At 38.8% G+C, this 17,944-nt stretch overlaps 1 protein-coding gene across 3 annotated transcripts; it reads left to right on the forward strand.

The window, feature by feature from the left end:
• Positions 1-2,797: 2,797 nt before the first annotated feature.
• Positions 2,798-15,534, forward strand: LOC110443539 (kielin/chordin-like protein). 3 transcript variants are annotated; one of them, XM_021487806.1, is made up of 9 exons: positions 2,798-3,044; positions 3,325-3,495; positions 4,126-4,254; positions 9,168-9,314; positions 9,685-9,831; positions 10,249-10,389; positions 13,153-13,296; positions 13,743-13,904; positions 15,358-15,534. In XM_021487806.1, exons 1-9 carry the CDS (start codon positions 2,831-2,833, stop codon positions 15,492-15,494), a joined length of 1,392 nt encoding a protein of 463 aa, XP_021343481.1. In that variant the 5' UTR covers positions 2,798-2,830; the 3' UTR covers positions 15,495-15,534. The 3 variants fall into 3 exon arrangements, with proteins under 3 accessions (XP_021343481.1, XP_021343483.1, XP_021343484.1); XM_021487808.1 differs by having other exon boundaries at positions 3,325-3,453; XM_021487809.1 differs by lacking the exon at positions 9,685-9,831.
• Positions 15,535-17,944: the final 2,410 nt, after the last annotated feature.

Here is a 17,944-nt window from a genome sequence, read left to right on the forward strand (position 1 = left end):
ATACCAATACACGTGTTTGATGACCGGTCAGGATGTAAAACGCGTTACGTACCTGTACTAACATTGTATACATCTGCTAGTGTCGTAGCAAATCATTGTGCGCATTGCCTGCGTATAGAGGGTTGAACGTCCGAGGCGCCTAGCGAGGGTACGGGAGTGGGCACTCTCGTATTCTGAGAACTCATTTTAGTAAACCCCGACTTTGTATATGTTGTCTACCTTTGTAGGATACATGATATTGTTTTTTTTAGTTTTTAAGGTTTTACCAAACTTCACAATTAATATTAATTTTGTCTCGAAACCGTACCAGATAATAGGAGAAAACGGCAAGATTTACAAAAAAAAAGATCAAAAAATTAAAAATGGCACTCTGTATTGTCGCCAAACGTGACGTCATTAGAATGTGACGTAAAAAGCACGCTACACATTCCTACTCTATTCTGATTGCGCCGGTTGAAGTGGATTTTTTTTGTAAGAAATTCAATGCTATATATTTTATAAAACGAATATGTGATAACAACAACAACAACAACAAAACAGCGTTATGACAAAATATGTCTTCGTAGCAGTCTATAGAAGTAATAACTATCATTCAAAGAGGAGCTACAATGGACGCTTTAATCAAGACGACGGTTGATATTTTTTCCAAAGATACATTGTCAAAAGAAGTATTTGTAAAACTCGCTGCAATTTTGACCAAAAGTATACATTTTCCTTTTTGTAGATCATAGTATGTCTCACCTCTCTCTCAGTAGAGCCTTGGGTTTGACAACCCAAAATCATCACCCCTCGGGTTGGAGATTTCTCTGTCACGCCCTCAAGGTAGGGGAAGATTCTATTAGTCAATATGTGATTGATGGGATAATGTTTATACCGGTGATATTGATAAAGGGCTTTTTGGTTGAATTATCAAAAACATTGGGCTATAGAACGTTGGGTGAAGGTTGGATTTACAAAGAGTGTTTTGAGTGAATTTAGACAGGGGTAGGAGGGAAGGGATAGAGAAAAGAGTAAATGAATAAAATACGGATGATATGATACAGTGACAGAGGGTGGTAGAACTATTTGTATTTATGCAATGCATAAAGTAATTTATATTATCCGGTTAGTAGATGAATTTTTATTTGTTATATTTTGTTGGTTCCGGATGGAAGATAACTTTCCGTTTTTTCAACCAGTCCATCCCTATATAAGTAGTCACGTGATGTTTTGGTGTACTAAAGTCACGTGACCTGTGCAGATTTTTTTTCCATGATGACAGTTTGAAAAATCTCCTTAAAAAATCAGTTACCCCCCTCCTCCCCTAATTTGTATCCACCTTTATGTACTATCGAGTAAAAATGTAATTGTTGCACATCTTTGTTTTAAATTTTGTTTCATTTGTTGTACATCTTTTAATTACAAATGGCGTTTATTTTGAAGCAAGCCCCATCTTTTTTGGTTCTTTGTACACATTATTATAAAAATCAACACAAAGATGCATATATATGTTCGATATCAGGCATTTAGAATAAATGCTCATTTTCGACGTTCTTGATACACCTTATTATAAAAATCAACACAAAAATATATACATATGTTCGATTTCTGGCATTTAGAATAAATGCTCATTTTCGACAGAAAAAAAAAAGAATGTTCGTGATGGCTAGACTCAAGTGCCTGTGCTAGTATGAACCATTTAGTAACCTTACACTTTGTATTGAGTCTTGTCTCTGTGATCTGAGTGTAGACCTTTAAAACTGTGTTGGGACACAAGACTGATAAGGCTTACACGGATTCTTACCGGCTCCTTCCTAATAAACTGTCTGTTACTTGAAATAAAGCGCGGTATGATAAGTAACTATCTATTGTTTTCTGTTACATTGATTTCGTTCTGACAGATTGTAGCGTCATTAATATCTTGTAAATTTTTAAAATGTTAATGATAGAATGGTAAGCTACTCGTTATTTGGGAAATTCGGAATTATTAGAAAACCTTTACCATTTTGTACTCAGATGTCCATCTTTTACCTGAAAAAATATTATTAATAAAATAACTAGCATGTTAAAATTAATCCGTCTCGTGAACTCTTGCAGTACATCTGATTTATGCAAATTTGGAAAGTTTCTGCAAAACCTAAATACTGTGCTGATGATTTTAAATGTTCATGTGCTGTCTCTTGACCTCCTCCCAATACCTTCTATAGAATTATCCATGTATCTGTCAAGTGATTATAACTATCTCCATGCTGTGAAGCTCTGTTTGCTTAATGTCTCATCAATTCTCCAACAAAATAACACCCAAACATTTGTGAGTGGCGATAAATTGGCTCACTTTTTAGGAAGTGGCCGCAATATTTTATTCATATTCTGAAAAATTTGGATAAAACTTCTTTTACTAATTCTTGATCTGAGTAACACAAGATTTCGAAAAAATCAATATTTTTATTAATTTTTCTATTTTTGTTTACATATGGAAACTGCCGCCCTGGCAAGCGTGTAATTGTATTAATATTGTGTACCTATAAGTTTATGAAATGAATTGAACATTGAACATGAACACTGAACATTGTAAAGGGCGATTTTATTTATTTACTGATATCAATATGCATAAATAAATAAATATACAACATTTGATATAGCGCCCTATCTAGCTAGCATAAACCACTCTAAAGCGCTTTACAGTACATAGATATACAATTAATACAATTAGCATATATTAGTCCGGTATATATTGAACATTTAAAAGCAAGTCTGAAAGCTTTCTTTTTGCTGAGTGCACAGAGACGGTGAAATACGGTACAATTCGCACGTTCAATATAACTGGATATAAGCGGTAGATAACGCAATAATGACATACATTTTGTCTGGAGTGTTTCTGTTGTTCACGGTGTACGCGGGGTCCTGTGGGGTCAACGTCCCCGTGGTCGGCTCAAAGGAATGCCCCAATCCGTGCACCCATGAAGGGATCAAACACTGCTTCCAGTTTCCATGTGCCCCTCCGCCCTGTTCGAACCCAGTTACCACACCAGGAGAATGTTGCCCTCACTGCCCCAACATCACAGGTAAGACTATGGCATAACGTCGTGTTAAAAAGAACAGAGGGCCAATTATGGATCCCTGAGATACTCCTTTTGAAAGCAGCTCAAAGTCACTGGGATTCGGCCCCACACTTATCCGCTGAAGTTTATTGCTAAAATAACTGCAACCATATTAAAAAAAAAATTCTATCTGCCCATATGCCAACAGGTTTTTCACCAATAGTCCACGGGGGAGTTGGCAATGCAGCCTTTTTGTGATTGATTCCGGCCTCTATTAAAATTTGTCTTTTTTAATTGTATTTAGAACAAAATGATGACGACTGTACTGATTCATGTACACACGAAGGACAAAAGCTCTGTCATCCCATAACATGTCCGAGCGTGCCTTGTTTTCACCCTGTCCTCACCCCAGGGGACTGCTGTGCACATTGTGGTAAGCTGATAACAGCTTGGCTCGATTCCAAACGCCATGAAGGTAAGAATAAAAAGATTGGATGGAATTTTCTGTTCTTTGCTTTTAACTGACATAGGAACAGTATAGAAGTGTGACAGTATAAGGTATGGACTTTGCAAGTAAAAATGTTTAAATTAAGTTTTCTATTTGAAGCTGTGTTAATTTTGTTCATGTTAATGTATATTAGAAATATAAGCAATCACTTTGCAACTTTTCTACATGTACATGTCTATGTATGTATTTCACTGTGTTTTTCTAGTTTGCCTTCAAACTACTTTGTAGTTACAAATGTGCAAATAAAATGTTAAATTTGAATTTGAATTAAAAATTATTATATTAATTTAAAAATTGTAAAACTAAGTAATTTTATGATTAGAAAGTTGAGTTTCTTAGTTCTATTGCATGTTTAATTTCTGACACGGTTGAAAAAAAAAGATTTATCTCTTTCAAAATGAGCTTTTATTAGGAAAAATCAAAAATAATTTTCCTGGAATCTTATATTAGATCATAAGTGATTTTAGTTCAAATCAGCAAAACAAAATATGAGGAATTCTTAAGGTCATGTTATATTAAGTGATATACCAGTTGAGGCTGGTCAAATTTTGGGACGGAGTTCGGCCTCTGCTAAAATGTATGTTTTATTGTATACAGAAAAAAGTACAGGCCACTGTCCGAATTCTTGCTCACAGGGAGGACACCAATACTGTCACCCCATATCGTGCCCCGTTCTTACTTGTCATCACACCGTCACCTTCCCCGGGGAGTGCTGTCCTCTTTGTGGTAAGTGGGGGCAAGTTTTGTGTTACAATTGAGGGCGATATTTTGAATCTTCATTAGCATTTATTTACATTTACATTTACGGCGATAGGCAAAGGGCCGTCAAACAGCATCAACTTGCAGGTAGACTTGTGTGGCGTGGCTTCCACATAAGCTCGTTAAAAACAGGTTAAAAAGTTAAAACTATTTACAGGACCCACATTCACTCTGCAAGAAGACTGTGGAGCGAGGTCTTGAATGCCTCCACAGTCAGCTGCTCGACCTCTGATGGTAGTCCATTCCATTCCATGATGGTGTTTGGAAAGCTGCTGTATTTGTAGGTGTCGGTGTTGTATCGTATGTTGATATAGCCGTGGTTATGTTGTCTCCTTCCACTTCTGGCGTTAATACTGATATATGGTGGTATGATCAGTGCGTTGGTGTTGTGGATGCCTTTGTATAGGTTGGTTAGTCGACTTTCCTTCCGTCTCTGCTGTAGGGGTGGCCAGTGTAGCTCGCTCAACATCCCGGTTACACTACCGTAACGCGAGTAATCGCCGGTTGTGAATCGACCTGTTCGCCGCTGGACTCTTTCTATTGATTTCTGTTGGTATTTCTTATGTGGATCCCAGACTGAAGCCCCATATTCAAGGTTTGGTCGGATTAGGGTCAGGTAGGCCTTCTCTCTCACTTCCTGTTTGCATTTTCCAAGGTGGCGCCTCAGGAATGATAGTAATCCGTTGGCCTTTGTGGTAATCTGGTTGATATGTTGCTTCCAGTCCAGGTTGTTGGCTATTTCCACTCCAAGGTATGGGTTGTGCTCTACTACTTGGAGTGTACTACCATTGATGTAATAGTCGGCTCCTGTTGTTATGTTGGTTCGGGATCTCTTCATCCTCATCGTGTAACACTTCTTGGCGTTGAATTTCATCAGTCACTTGTTCGACCAGCTGGCCATTTTGGCTAAGTCATCCTGTAGCTGGTGGGTGTCTGCGACGGAGTCAATGATCCTGAATAGGAGGCAATCATCTGCGAATAGCTTGACAGCAGAGGTGATTCCTGCGCCGATATCGTTGACGTAAAGAAGGAACATCAGGGGACCCAGGACTGTCCCTTGGGGAACCCCTGACTCTACTGGGACTTCAGCTGACGATTCTCCATCGAGTACAACTCTCTGCGATCTCTTAGTAAGTCAGTGTTGTATCCATCCATGGGTTTCCTGCTGTATCACATAGTGGGACAACTTCTCCAATAGTCGTCTATGTGGTACGGTGTCGAACGCTTTAGAGAAATCCAGAATCATAACGTCGACCTGCTTCCTGTTGTCCATGGCTCTCGAGATCTCATCCACTGTTTGGAGTAGCTGCGTCTCACAAGAGTGACCTTTCCGGAAGCCGTGCTGATGCTTGACCAGGATGTTGTTTTGGTTCAGTTGGTTCATTACTCGCTGGTATATGATGTGCCGGATCATCTTGCATATCACGCTGGTAGGAGACACTGGTCTGTGGTTGCTCGGGTCAGTCTTGCTTCTTTTCTTAAAGATCGCGGTGATGTTGGCATTCCTCCAGTCGTTCGGTACATTTCCAGTGTCGTACGAGTGTTGAAATATGAGAGAAAGCGATGGTGAAATTTCTCTAGCTGCTTCCTTTAGCACTATTGTAGGGATGCAATCAGGGCCGCTCGCTTTGCTCGTATCCAGGTTCTTGAGAAGTTTTTCTATTCCTTCAGCTCTGAAGTAAATCCTGTCCATTGGTCCGTAGGGTGCTCCTTCCTCGCGTGGTACATCTCCCAGGGGTTCGCTGGTGAACACTGATTGGTAGTGGCTATTTAGAGCTGATGCCTTCTGCTTGGGTGTTGATAAACGTCCCCCGTTCTCTTTCAGGGATGGTATCCTACTTCTGTTGCTTCTCTTACTCCGGATGTACGAGTAGAACTTCGTGGGATTTTCTGAGGCGCTGGTGTTCAGGAATTTGTTGGTGTATTCACTGTGGGCTCTCTCCAACTCCCTTTTCACGGTCTTCTCCATCTCTTTAAATTTTATCCAGTCCCCTGGCTTCTTGGTTTTCTTTGCCCGTGTGTATCTTCTCTTCTTCTGGCGACATAGCTCTCTGGCTTGATCCATGGTAAGTTCCATCTAGATGTTATCCTCTTCATTGGGATGTGTTTTGCCGTGGAGGTGATAAGGGCTGTTTTGAAGTCTGACAGAGTTCTTCAGTGTTTTTCCTGGTGTTATCGCTTTGTAATAGGTTGTTGGTGTAAAGGTTCATGTCCTCTCTTATTCCGTCCATGTTAGCTTTCCTGTACACCTTTCTCTCTGGTCTTCGCTGTCCTTGGGCGTTGGTGTTGAGTTCGGCAATGATGATGTCATGGTCACTAATTCCGGGGTGTACTTCAACTTCGCCCAGTAGATCTGGGTTTGTTATGAGAATAAGATCTAGTATGTTGTTGTTTCTGGTAGGTGTATTACACATCTGGTGAAGGCAGTTGTTGTTTACGAGTTATGTGGCCTGTTTGTTGAGTGCATTGGAGTACTGTGGTCTTTTACGTATGCTGGTGTCTGTCACATTAACGTCCGGAAGGTTGAAGTCTCCAGCAACTATGATGTTTGGTAGCGATTGCCTATTTGTCAGCCTCGATAGCGATGCGTCTAGTTCTTGAAGTGGTATGGGGTCGTCGTGTGATGGACGGCGATAAAAAGAGCCAATGTACAGGGGTTGTTGATTCCATAATTGTAGTCGTACCCATGTCACTTCACAGTTGGTGTCAAGGTCCACTTCTGGTGTGGTGACCAGATCATGGAATACCGCCACAAAGACTCCCCATTCTCCCTTCTTGTTGTCCTTTCTGTAGACCTCCCAGTTGTCTGTCGGGAAAATTTCCTCACTGCTGTAGGTAGGGTCCAGCTTGGATTCATAGCCACATATAACATCTTGCTTATGTTCCTCAAGGATTTGTTCAAACAGTGCTTGCTTGTGTTTGCTCACAAGGCTGTAACAGTTTACTACCAGCAGTTTAGTTGCATTGGACCGCTCTTTGTGGCGTTTGTGTGTGTGGCTTACTACTGGTATTGTTGGATCGTCAAATACCTCCTCATCACTTATACTGGTGTCATTATCGGTAAGGTTATTAAAACTATTGTTAGACTCCATCTCCGATTCAGATGATGTGCTGCTGAGGTTGACTGATCCACACGGGGGACATGACCATGTGAACTGGGTGATGGATTGAAGTCGACCATATTCTGAAGGGGTGATGTCGCCACATCTGATGTGCACCCACTGGTCACAACTGTCTCATCTTACTGATCTGTGGTTGACCGCTACTGTTCTCTTACAAATACCACACGGATGTTTGGGTGGACCTGGGTTGGTGTCTAGGTCTCCACATAATATTAACAGTGTCCATATGCATGCTTTAAGTCTGTTGTCTTGGTGCTTTCTCTTACATGATAACAATACACAGATGCTAAGTTCGTTTGATGGAACGTTACTCACCTCATGCTCAAGGAAATGGGAGTGATTGTGCTTGCCGTTAATGTAGCATGCTTGTGAATGATCCAACAGCAGGCTTTCAGCATCCAATATAGTCTGTCTCGGTAGTTTAAACAATTGGTTGGAGCAGTAGGTAATGGTAATGATGGATCAAACAAGAAAGATGTATTCCCGCATTGTTGACATTAGGCAGGAAGTCGCTATAACCTGGTATCCTCTGCACTATAGGTGCGTTGTTTGTATTCGGGTCTCTCTGGATTTTTCATTGGCCAGTGATGGCGGGAGATTATCAAATTTTGAGGATTTTCTGTAACCCGTTATCCAAGCGGATTTTTACGTTTTGCAGGTTATATAAAGAGTCTATTTTACGCAAATAATGAACAGTTTTATCGGTTCACGCGTCGGGATCCTTTGTATGGTAAAATATTGGGAAAATGTGCGGTTCGATCGGGCCTGAAAACAAATTCGATCTTACCGGAAGCCACGTCTCATCAACCCCCCCTCCAAGTATGTATTAAGGTAGAGGAGGACCCTAGAGGCAAAACAAATTTTGTCAATATATTTTTTTAATTTCGCATATATTGTTCTTTGGGGGTCTACCTTACATAATATCAAAATATGAGAATAGGTTTCCTGGCTATTTTTAGAAATATTATTTGAAAGAGTAACCCCCCTTTGAAGTCGGAAAAATGTCATTTTTTTGCTCTTTCTTAGTCATGAAGTACCCGCCAAAAAAGGCATATATTTTTTTTTAATTTATCTGAGATCAATTCTAATAAATGAATATTTTGAAATATTTTAAACATACATTTTTTTTTTTTTTTTTTTTAAATGGCTACCCTTTTTTGCAATATGTCTGCAACTTGCTTAGGTAAAATTTCGATTGTAAAGTTGAAAAGAAAATAATTGTGTCAACGAATTCTTTTTTAAATTGGTATATAAAATAACTTATATCCATGCTTCAAATCATAAGAAAATAAAGATATGTTTCCAGGGAAAACAAAAAGTTACAATGTAGGGGGGCTAGAGCGACACCCTGTCATACACCCTTTTAAGCAGATTTCATGAAAAATGTCCGAATTTATATATCAATACAGTGTATTGAGTGTTTGGTCATGTGATACCTGTCCGTCTCTTCCTTAAATGAGCCGTAACGATGAAAAATTAAACCTAAAGGATGGAATAGTATTTTTTCAGAATGCTGGGTCGGAAAAAAACCGAAGTGTTTCAAGAGAAATAATATATAAGCTTGGGAGTGATTGTTATTAAAAACGAATCACATTTGGCTTGTTTTCACTGTGCATGAAAGTAAGAAAAAATGGGACGTCATACGAAATATTCTGTTTCCTGTCTTTTTAATGAACGTGGTTGCCATTTTTTTCAGTATCAACTGAAACAACTTCTATCGTCTAGCAAAGATAGTATTCTGTGAGATGTTGTTTTCAGGAAACGTTATAGTCGGCAAACGAGACGATCCCGATTGTCCGAACCCGTGCACACAGGGAGGACAAGCGTACTGTCACCCCATACCATGTCCCCACCAACCCTGTGATAACCCCGTAACCACCCCCGGGGAGTGCTGCCCACACTGCGGTAAGCTATGGCACGATCTGTTTTACATTTGACAGACGTTATTTTGAAATTTCTTTCGTTACACGGAACAAATGACCGAACTGATGAAAGATTAAAACTAATGAATATGTATTCAGGATATTGAGTCTGTTTCTAAATAAGCGACATTAGGTGATCATAATTTAAAAAATAAACAAATTTGTGTGTTTTTTTCCCAGAATGTGTCAGATTGCATGAAACTAAAAAAAAGGCGGCATTCATGCGGAATTTTCTATGTCCTAGACGTATCATTGATGTTGAAGAATTTACCGTTTGCTTGTAGCAATCGTTACAACTTGTGTCGTAAGGAAAATATGATTTCCTATCATGTGAGTTAGTTTTTGTTTTGCAGAAAACGTTATAGTAGGCAAACGAGACGATCCCGATTGTCCGAACCCGTGCACACAGGGAGGACAAGCGTACTGTCACCCCATACCATGTCCCCTCCCACCCTGTGATAACCCCGTAACCACCCCCGGGGAGTGCTGCCCACACTGCGGTAAGCTACGGCACTTGTCGTTCTATTACCAAGGGCTTTTGGCTAATGAAGAATGAATAATTTCAAAATATCTTGCTCTAAAGAATCAAAACAATAGTTAAAAAAGTTGGTTTATAAATAAGCGAAAAGGTAACAAATATTTTAATTCTTCTGTTACATATTCAATTTTATATAATTAAACAATACACGTTGTTTTTTTAAAATTTCTCTAATGCGCCTACTGTATAGAAAAAAATATAATTTCCTTTGACGTCGTGTAATGCAACTTTGACTTAAGTAACTTTTCCTCAATTTGTTTTTACTAATTTTAAATTCCGACCAACAAAATGAAAATTTGAACATTTAAATTCTATTGAAAATATGGTCTTTTGGGACTAATTTTGGCTTTTGCTAAAATGTATGTTTTATTGTTTTTAGAAAACAGGGTTGACGATTGTCCCCATCCATGCACTCAAGGAGGACATACGTACTGTCACCCCATACCGTGTCCCAACCCTCCCTGTGATAACCCCGTAACCACCCCCGGGGAGTGCTGTCCTCATTGTCCTAATCGTACAGGTGGGTTACAGCAATCACAGGTAGTGAAAGGGATACACCTTATGTATAGATATGCTCATGCCGATATTGTTTATCCAGGGGTTACGCTCACTTTCGCTCTGTGCAACCCTGGAATATGTCATAGCAAATTTGAAAGCACGTTACTACATTAAATAGCTAATTAGCTATTTGTTAGGTGTCAGATAAATAAACCTGACCAATCACTAGGCTGATACATGTCTTTTGAAGATTAAAGAGGAGCGACACCCGACATCAAAACCAGTAAGTTTTACCGTTACGCGACCGCGAGATTCTTTTGATGTACATCAACGGATCAAACTAGTCTTCTCGTGCCATCTCCAAGGGTGGCGAACACTGAGCATTCGATTTAACTATGATATGTTCCAGGGGTGCAGAGAGCGTAGGTGAGTGTAAACCCTGGATTATTGAGGATGGCGTAACCCCTGGATTTCGATGATGATATGAGCGTAACCCCTAGCGTATCGAGGATGGGACTTGAGGGGTATAGCGAGTTTCTGGCTCCTGATGCTAGGTCTAATTCCCGAGGCGAGGCCCGGCATCTCATTCCGCCTATTCATGGGTTATTTTTTTTATTTTTTTTTATTTTTTTTTACTTAATTTACTCATTTTCAACACAATATAGAAAAGACAATCTATGAAGGCTTAATCAAATGAAGTTTCATGAAGAATTGATTTGCTAAATTTACATAAACATAATAATGTATTTGTATAATCTAAATAAAACAGTTATGCTGTTTTGGTTCAATGACTGAGCCCTGTGACAAGCCAATGAAAATGTTACATTTTCCTGATTTCGACTTTGTCGGCATCTGACCTCTCGATGACATTTTTGCAATACATAATCAGTAAATATATGGGTCAAAATACCATCAAAAGTTTTTTAGAAAACGTTTCCAAGCTGCTATTTGCCCCGCATCGATCATCGGCTATTTTCGAAAATAAGTACCGGTACGGAAATCCTCGATGGCAGTTAGAACTCATCTCCAGATATTGCCGAGGAATTTAAAGTTTTGTGACTTACACCTGGCTAATAGAGAATGAACGTTTTGATAGCGAGGTTAAGTCAAGCGCATGATTTAGTCAATACAATAGCTAATAATGATCTATTATGAACCTTTTTTAAGGTTATAATGTGGTTATATGGACCTAATTTAGTGATATTCGCAGATATGAAGTCATACATGTAATAATTATATGATACCACATATGGACCTAAATGAAAAAAAAAAATTAGATGCCAGACCGAACGTATAGAAATTGTACGGAGGAAAATCTGAAATTGGCCCAAACATTGGGAATTCAAAATTGAAATGACTTTGTAAAATGAATATTTCCTACTGATTCTAAGATTAGTAATACCAATTCAGCATCATAAATCATCGACCTCCATGTGATTATAATTAAACCAATGATGAAATGAAAAATGGGTCGTCGGATATATTAATATATGATAGACACCGTCCTCGATACACAATGGGGTTACGCTCACCTTCGCTCTCTACACCCCTAGAATATATGTCATAGCATAATTGAAGGCACGAAGATAGCTGTTTGATTGGTCTCAGGTAAATATACCTGACCAATCGCTATGCTGATACCTTTTTTGAATATTACAGAGGAGCGATGCCCGACTTTAAAGCGAGTAAGCGTTACCGTTACGCGACCGGGAGATTCTATTGATGTATACTTCAGAGGATCAAACTAGTTTTCTTGTCTCATCCGCAAGTTGGCACACACTGGGCCTTTAATTTTGCTATGACATTTCCCAGGGATGTAGAGAATGAAAGTGAGCGTAACCCCTGTCCGAAGTCGGTGCTGACCCCTGGTGATTGCTGTCCACACTGTGAAGGTGAAGGCCAGTCGTGATCCTGTACAGGTTATATTTATAAATAGAATATGATGCAATGTTGGATAGGGATTTACGTAAAATATGTTAAATGCATTCATTTTTTTTAATTTTTTTTTGCCGAGCTATAGATTTCAAAATGGACTATTTCTATCAAATGGAATGAATGCTATTTTTAACAGTACATTAGACACTGTAAAAATATTGTTAAATACATAATATTTTTCATTTCGTTATCAGTTGTAAAGCAAGAAAAAAATCATTCTTGATGTGACTATATTCACAGGCAATTTCTTGATGTCATGTTCAGGTCAATTTCAAGTCAAATTTTCAGGCTAATTTGACATGAATTTAAAAAAAAAGAGTCAACATGAGGTCAAAAATTGATGTCAAATAACTTGAAAGGGTTGAATTGAAAGATTCTTCTGGATGTCAATTTCAAGTAAATTTCAGGTCGAATTCAAATCAATTTCAAGAAAAGTTCAGGTTGAATTCTTGTCTAATTCACTTACGCTCTCTGCGACCCTGGGGTATGTCATGGCAATACTGACGGCCCAGTGTGCAACACCTTGTGCATTTGATGTACATCAAAAGAATCTCGCGGTCGCCTAACGGTAAAAATTGACTGACTTTTAGGTCGGGTGTCTCTCCTTAGAAATGTTCAAAAGACATGTATCAGCCTGGTGAATGGTCTGGTTTGTTTTGTTTTCCCGAGACAAACCAAAAAGCTGTATCTGTGCCTTCTATTTTGCTAAGAAATATTACAGGGGTGAATAGAGCGAAAGTGAGCGTAACCCCAGGAGTACCGAGGATGTTGTCAGGTAAAATCAAAATTTTGCCTGTGTATGGAAAGAAAACATGATAATCTTACTTTTTAAACATTATGCATTATTTAGGGGTTAATAACGTGGCAAACACGAGCTGTCCTCATCCATGCGAAGTGAACGGCCATCACTTCTGTTTCCCACCTCCTTGTCCGATGCCACCATGTGCCAACCCCGTCACCCTTCCGGGTCAGTGCTGCCAAACCTGCCCAGAAGGTAATGCCTGCTTTATTGTCATTCCTATATGCAAACAAAAAATATCAACCCCAGGGTAAGCATTTTTAGGCGTGAGCCTTTGCCGAGTGCTTTAAAACCTTCAAAATCTTATCCCGAGGATTGCAATTTCTCTGTTTACATTAAACTTACATAGGAATAACTGATTATTTTTCCAACCCTTTTCATTAAATAAACAAGCTGTAATTGTAAACGCAGTGCACTGCACTTTCGTCAGGTGCACATGACTTGCACGCCAAAGCCACGAGTGACCAAGACTAAAAGCATAAAGTGACGACGCGATGGTGACATTTTAAGAATAATAGCACGTGAGCCTTTTCCCAAGGTAGGAAAAAACATGTTATCATTTTCCTAGCTGAAGTGTAAAACTGATTACGTGATTAACCATCGAATGATGGATTTGCTTAAATTGCACACTTGCATTTCAGGCGATGCGCAAAAGGATCACAAACTTGCACAGAGGTCTCGTGAGTGGCCCGACCCTTCGAAATGTTACCCACCGCCTCCCTGCCCCCCGCCTCCTCCCCCTCCCTATTGTAATGCCACTGTCATCCAGCCGTACGATCTTTGCTGCGAAGTCTGCGAAACAGGTAATAATTCCTTTGAGGTGTTGCTATTAACAACAATATCTCCTAACGCAACAAAAATGTCGTTTTACCTGCATTTTATCACATATATAGGCCTTGGTTCGAGTCTCATTGTCTCCAGAATTTTACCTTTTCATTTCATTTCAACCAGGTGGTACTTGATTAAAACGAATCAACTGGCTAGGCCTACATGTATATAAGTTATCTTCTTGTATAGGTTAAAATATGTAATGTTTGAAATGATTCGTTGAATATATAAGTAACTGGCGTAGGGCAGGTAAGTCAGCGGTATTAGAACGATATATCATTGTCAGTGGTGGAGGGGCGATAACTCAAGATGTGCCTTTTTGTCTTTTTTGTCTTTTTAACGTTACTGACATGCATTACGTGTTGCATAGCTTAAAACAGATTAACATCATGCAAACGTTACAAGATTTTGCAGAAGTCTCATGACGGTTTGATTCTCCTCTCAAATTCCATACGGACGGGTCTGAATTAGTGTAACATTACTGAGTCTAAGTCTCGATGTTTGGCATTTTCCCCGATGCTCCCGCGAAACGTCAAAGTTTGATTGTATTCAATAAAAATTATATGTTACGATGCTTTAAAATGAAAATAGAAATGAAAAAGAAAACAGAAAAAATTAGGGGTCGAACTCATAACCTTTAAATAGCAAAGCCTACTCCTTACCAACGTGGTCATCAATGAATAATTAATGCACAGCATCGAAATGATAAAGTATTAACACTAAAAGTAACATTACTAGACAGAAGAAGTTACACTAAGCCAGAGTAATCCCCTTTGTTACAGCACTGTTTCAATAGAACAGATAATGATCCAAGTAAACAAAATAAACACCCAGAAAAACCAGCAAAAAACAACACAAACCTAAAAAATAACAACAAATAAAACCTTTATTTTAACTCTTCAAGATATAACTGATAGAGTTGTAGCCTTTAGTTAAAGCCTGTCTGTATGTAATGGTACCGCCATTTCTTTTTTGAATGTCCAGTTTATACACACCAGAGGTTTGAATTGTTTCAAAATCTAAATTTTGTTAATGAAATCTCCTTAGATATATTGTTATCTGGTAATCCGGATCTGTCATCTCAACAAAATAATGATTTTTTCGTAACGTGCAAAAATGCATGAATACATGTACCATGGGGAGGTTTTAATTCGTAAGGCGTTTTATACTTCTATACTCCATTTGTGAGACTGTTCAATGTTGTTCTTTCTCTTTTTGTTTCTGTTGTTGTAATGCTACTATTATAGATATTATTTGATACCCAGTTTTAGCCCTGTTTGTAAATCTAATGTATATATTTGAGGAAAGGGCGTAACTAATGTTGTAATAACTTGTGCCCAATCCTGTTGTCAATTTTGGCAATAAAATATGTTTAAACTCAAATGGTACCGTCCGTTCTAACATGTGTGTCTTGTCCATCCTCTCTAGCCTGTCCGAATCGCTGTAAAGTGTTTGACGCGATCTGGTGCAATCCTCCGTCCTGTCCACCTCTTATCTGTCCGGACGTCACGTGGACAGAGGGCGACTGCTGTCCCCACTGCGAGGCTGAACAAGGACACCTATAGGAATGATTATCATTGCTCTGTAGTTTGCATATTAAAATTCTGCCATTCTTTGTATTTTTATTTTATTTGTATATTTTGCCCTCACCGATACTCAGAAATGGTTAAATCATTGGTTTGCCGTCACCAAACTTCTCAATAAAATTATAACATGTTTTTGTTGTCTTTACTAAAAGTTTCCGTGAAATAGTTAAATCCATGTTTCTCAGTCATAAAATGTCCGGTTGGGTTTCTGTCGTTATCAATGTACTATCTCCTTTTCTAGTTTCTCAATGGAGTTGCAACATCCGTATTCTGCCTTCATCCAACCTCCCAAAGACATCATCATATCTATAATTCATCATTCCTTCAACTTTTCAATAAATTGATCATACTGCTCATAGTTTTCTTGATTTCTAATTTCTGAACGAAGATGGTACATCTAAGTTCTGCCTTCATCCAAAGTCTAAAAGATAAATTGCCAAATCAAGTATTTTCAATCGTTCCTTCAGTGTTTTGCCAGCGAGCTTCAAAATGAAAGACCAACTATTTTTTTTTAAAAATTTTCGCATATTAAAATAGTTGCTCATTTAACTGATCGTGGTGTGAAAATGTTTGCGTTGTCAATGGTTTTGACATCTATATATACATTCTTAATACTTACATAAGTATATTTCGGGGATGAATAATAACGCGCTAATTTACCCCACGCGAAAAACGCGAATATTTTGACACCGCGAAAATTTCCATATTTACAGTATGTTTTGCGTAACATACTTTTACAACGACATTATTTACACATAAAATGCAAGCGCAGAAGAGTATAAACGATCGAAACTCATATCTGACAGCCATATATCTGATGTTTAGACAACCTGTTAGTTACCTGTCCTTGAAAGTCTCATAAATTCAGTCACATAAGAAAGCAAAACCGAAGTCGGCCAGGATATTGGTAAAGCTTGTATACGAGGTTGTAACCAACTGTTTTATAAAAAACCTTGTCACTGACCACAACAAAGATATTACACAACGCAAAGCTGCAGGTCGGGGATCGCGAAAAGAATACACGTGCTGTTACCCACGGTATGTATCGTAAGAGGCGACTAATGTGGGAAACCCTGCAGATTTGCAATATTTGGGAGACTTATATTTCTGTATGACTTATATAACTGCCTTTTATTTCCTTTCGTCTTGCTTGGCAACACCTCACTTTTGGCTTTAATGTTGAGCGTTCGCCCAGGTGAGTAGGCAGTGGTTTCTATCCCCAGGTCAAGACATACATCAAAGTCCTTAAAATGGTAGTTGTTATTTTCTGCTTAACGTTCAGCATTAAGGGTACTGACAACAACTGGTTCACCCGTTGGACGTATAATGTGACCGGGCGGAATGCTGTGCTGGGTTCCTTTGGCATAGAATTTCAGTGAGATAGCACTATAAAGTCGGCAACAGATCCGCGCTATCACCAGGAGGCAATTACACCAACTTACCCAGTCTCCGGCACACATACACACATATACGCTTACACAATACACATGGAGGCACGTCCTTAAATGACATTAGTTGTCAATAGAAAGTTCAACTAAATAAAAACAAAACAAAAACCCAACCAAATATTCAACGACCAGGAACCAAGTCCTTTTTACGATATTCTATTTCGACTTTATCGATTTTATTTATACCACAAAAAAATACTCCAAAATAATTTACAAATTCAGTTGTAACGCTGCTTGTCTTTTGGATCAGAAAACTATCCTACGTTGTCATAGGTGACCAATTGAGTTCCTCAATTTTCTGAAGGATGTGATAGTAACGGAATGATGTTGATCAACGGGTCGTTGGATTATTTCGTTTTCAATATCTGCTTTCCATTTATTCCACTTTTAAAAGCCCTGAAGAAATATAGTGCTAAGAGTGGTTTCAAAAAGTTTGGACATTGGGTTGATTTTGCAACTAGCAGTCACAGAGATAAAACGGTGATTATATGAGTTTGTGTGACTTTTTGGAATCCAATACAATCGGTTTCGAATAATTGGATAAGATGTAAATAGAGTGTCCTCGGTTATCGAGTAAGGTTTAGCATTTTAGAAAGCAGTATATCTACGTGTAGTAGCACTTGTGGTAAATGGTCGATCAAAATGTAGAGTTGTCCCCTGACACATCTTCAGCATAGGTGGGCAGATTAGTCGAATGATTAACACTCCGGCCTTCCACGCAGGTGGCGGGGTTCGATCTTCAGAGAAAATGTTTTTCTCCTGCCCATACAACTCCAACAACCCAGGTGGAGTGAGTATAAATTGGTCTGGGATGGATGTTGCGGTATCTAATTTAATTCTTTATTTATTTTACGAGGATTACAAACAGCCCGAAGGCTACTAGATGCTCTCCTCAACATATATCAAACATACAATATGTACAATTACACAAAAGACGTACAAAAGTCGCACACACTTGCACTCACACATACACACATTACA

Source organism: Mizuhopecten yessoensis, unplaced genomic scaffold, assembly GCF_002113885.1.
Source record: "Mizuhopecten yessoensis strain PY_sf001 unplaced genomic scaffold, ASM211388v2 scaffold716351, whole genome shotgun sequence".
Lineage (NCBI taxonomy): Eukaryota > Metazoa > Mollusca > Bivalvia > Pectinida > Pectinidae > Mizuhopecten > Mizuhopecten yessoensis.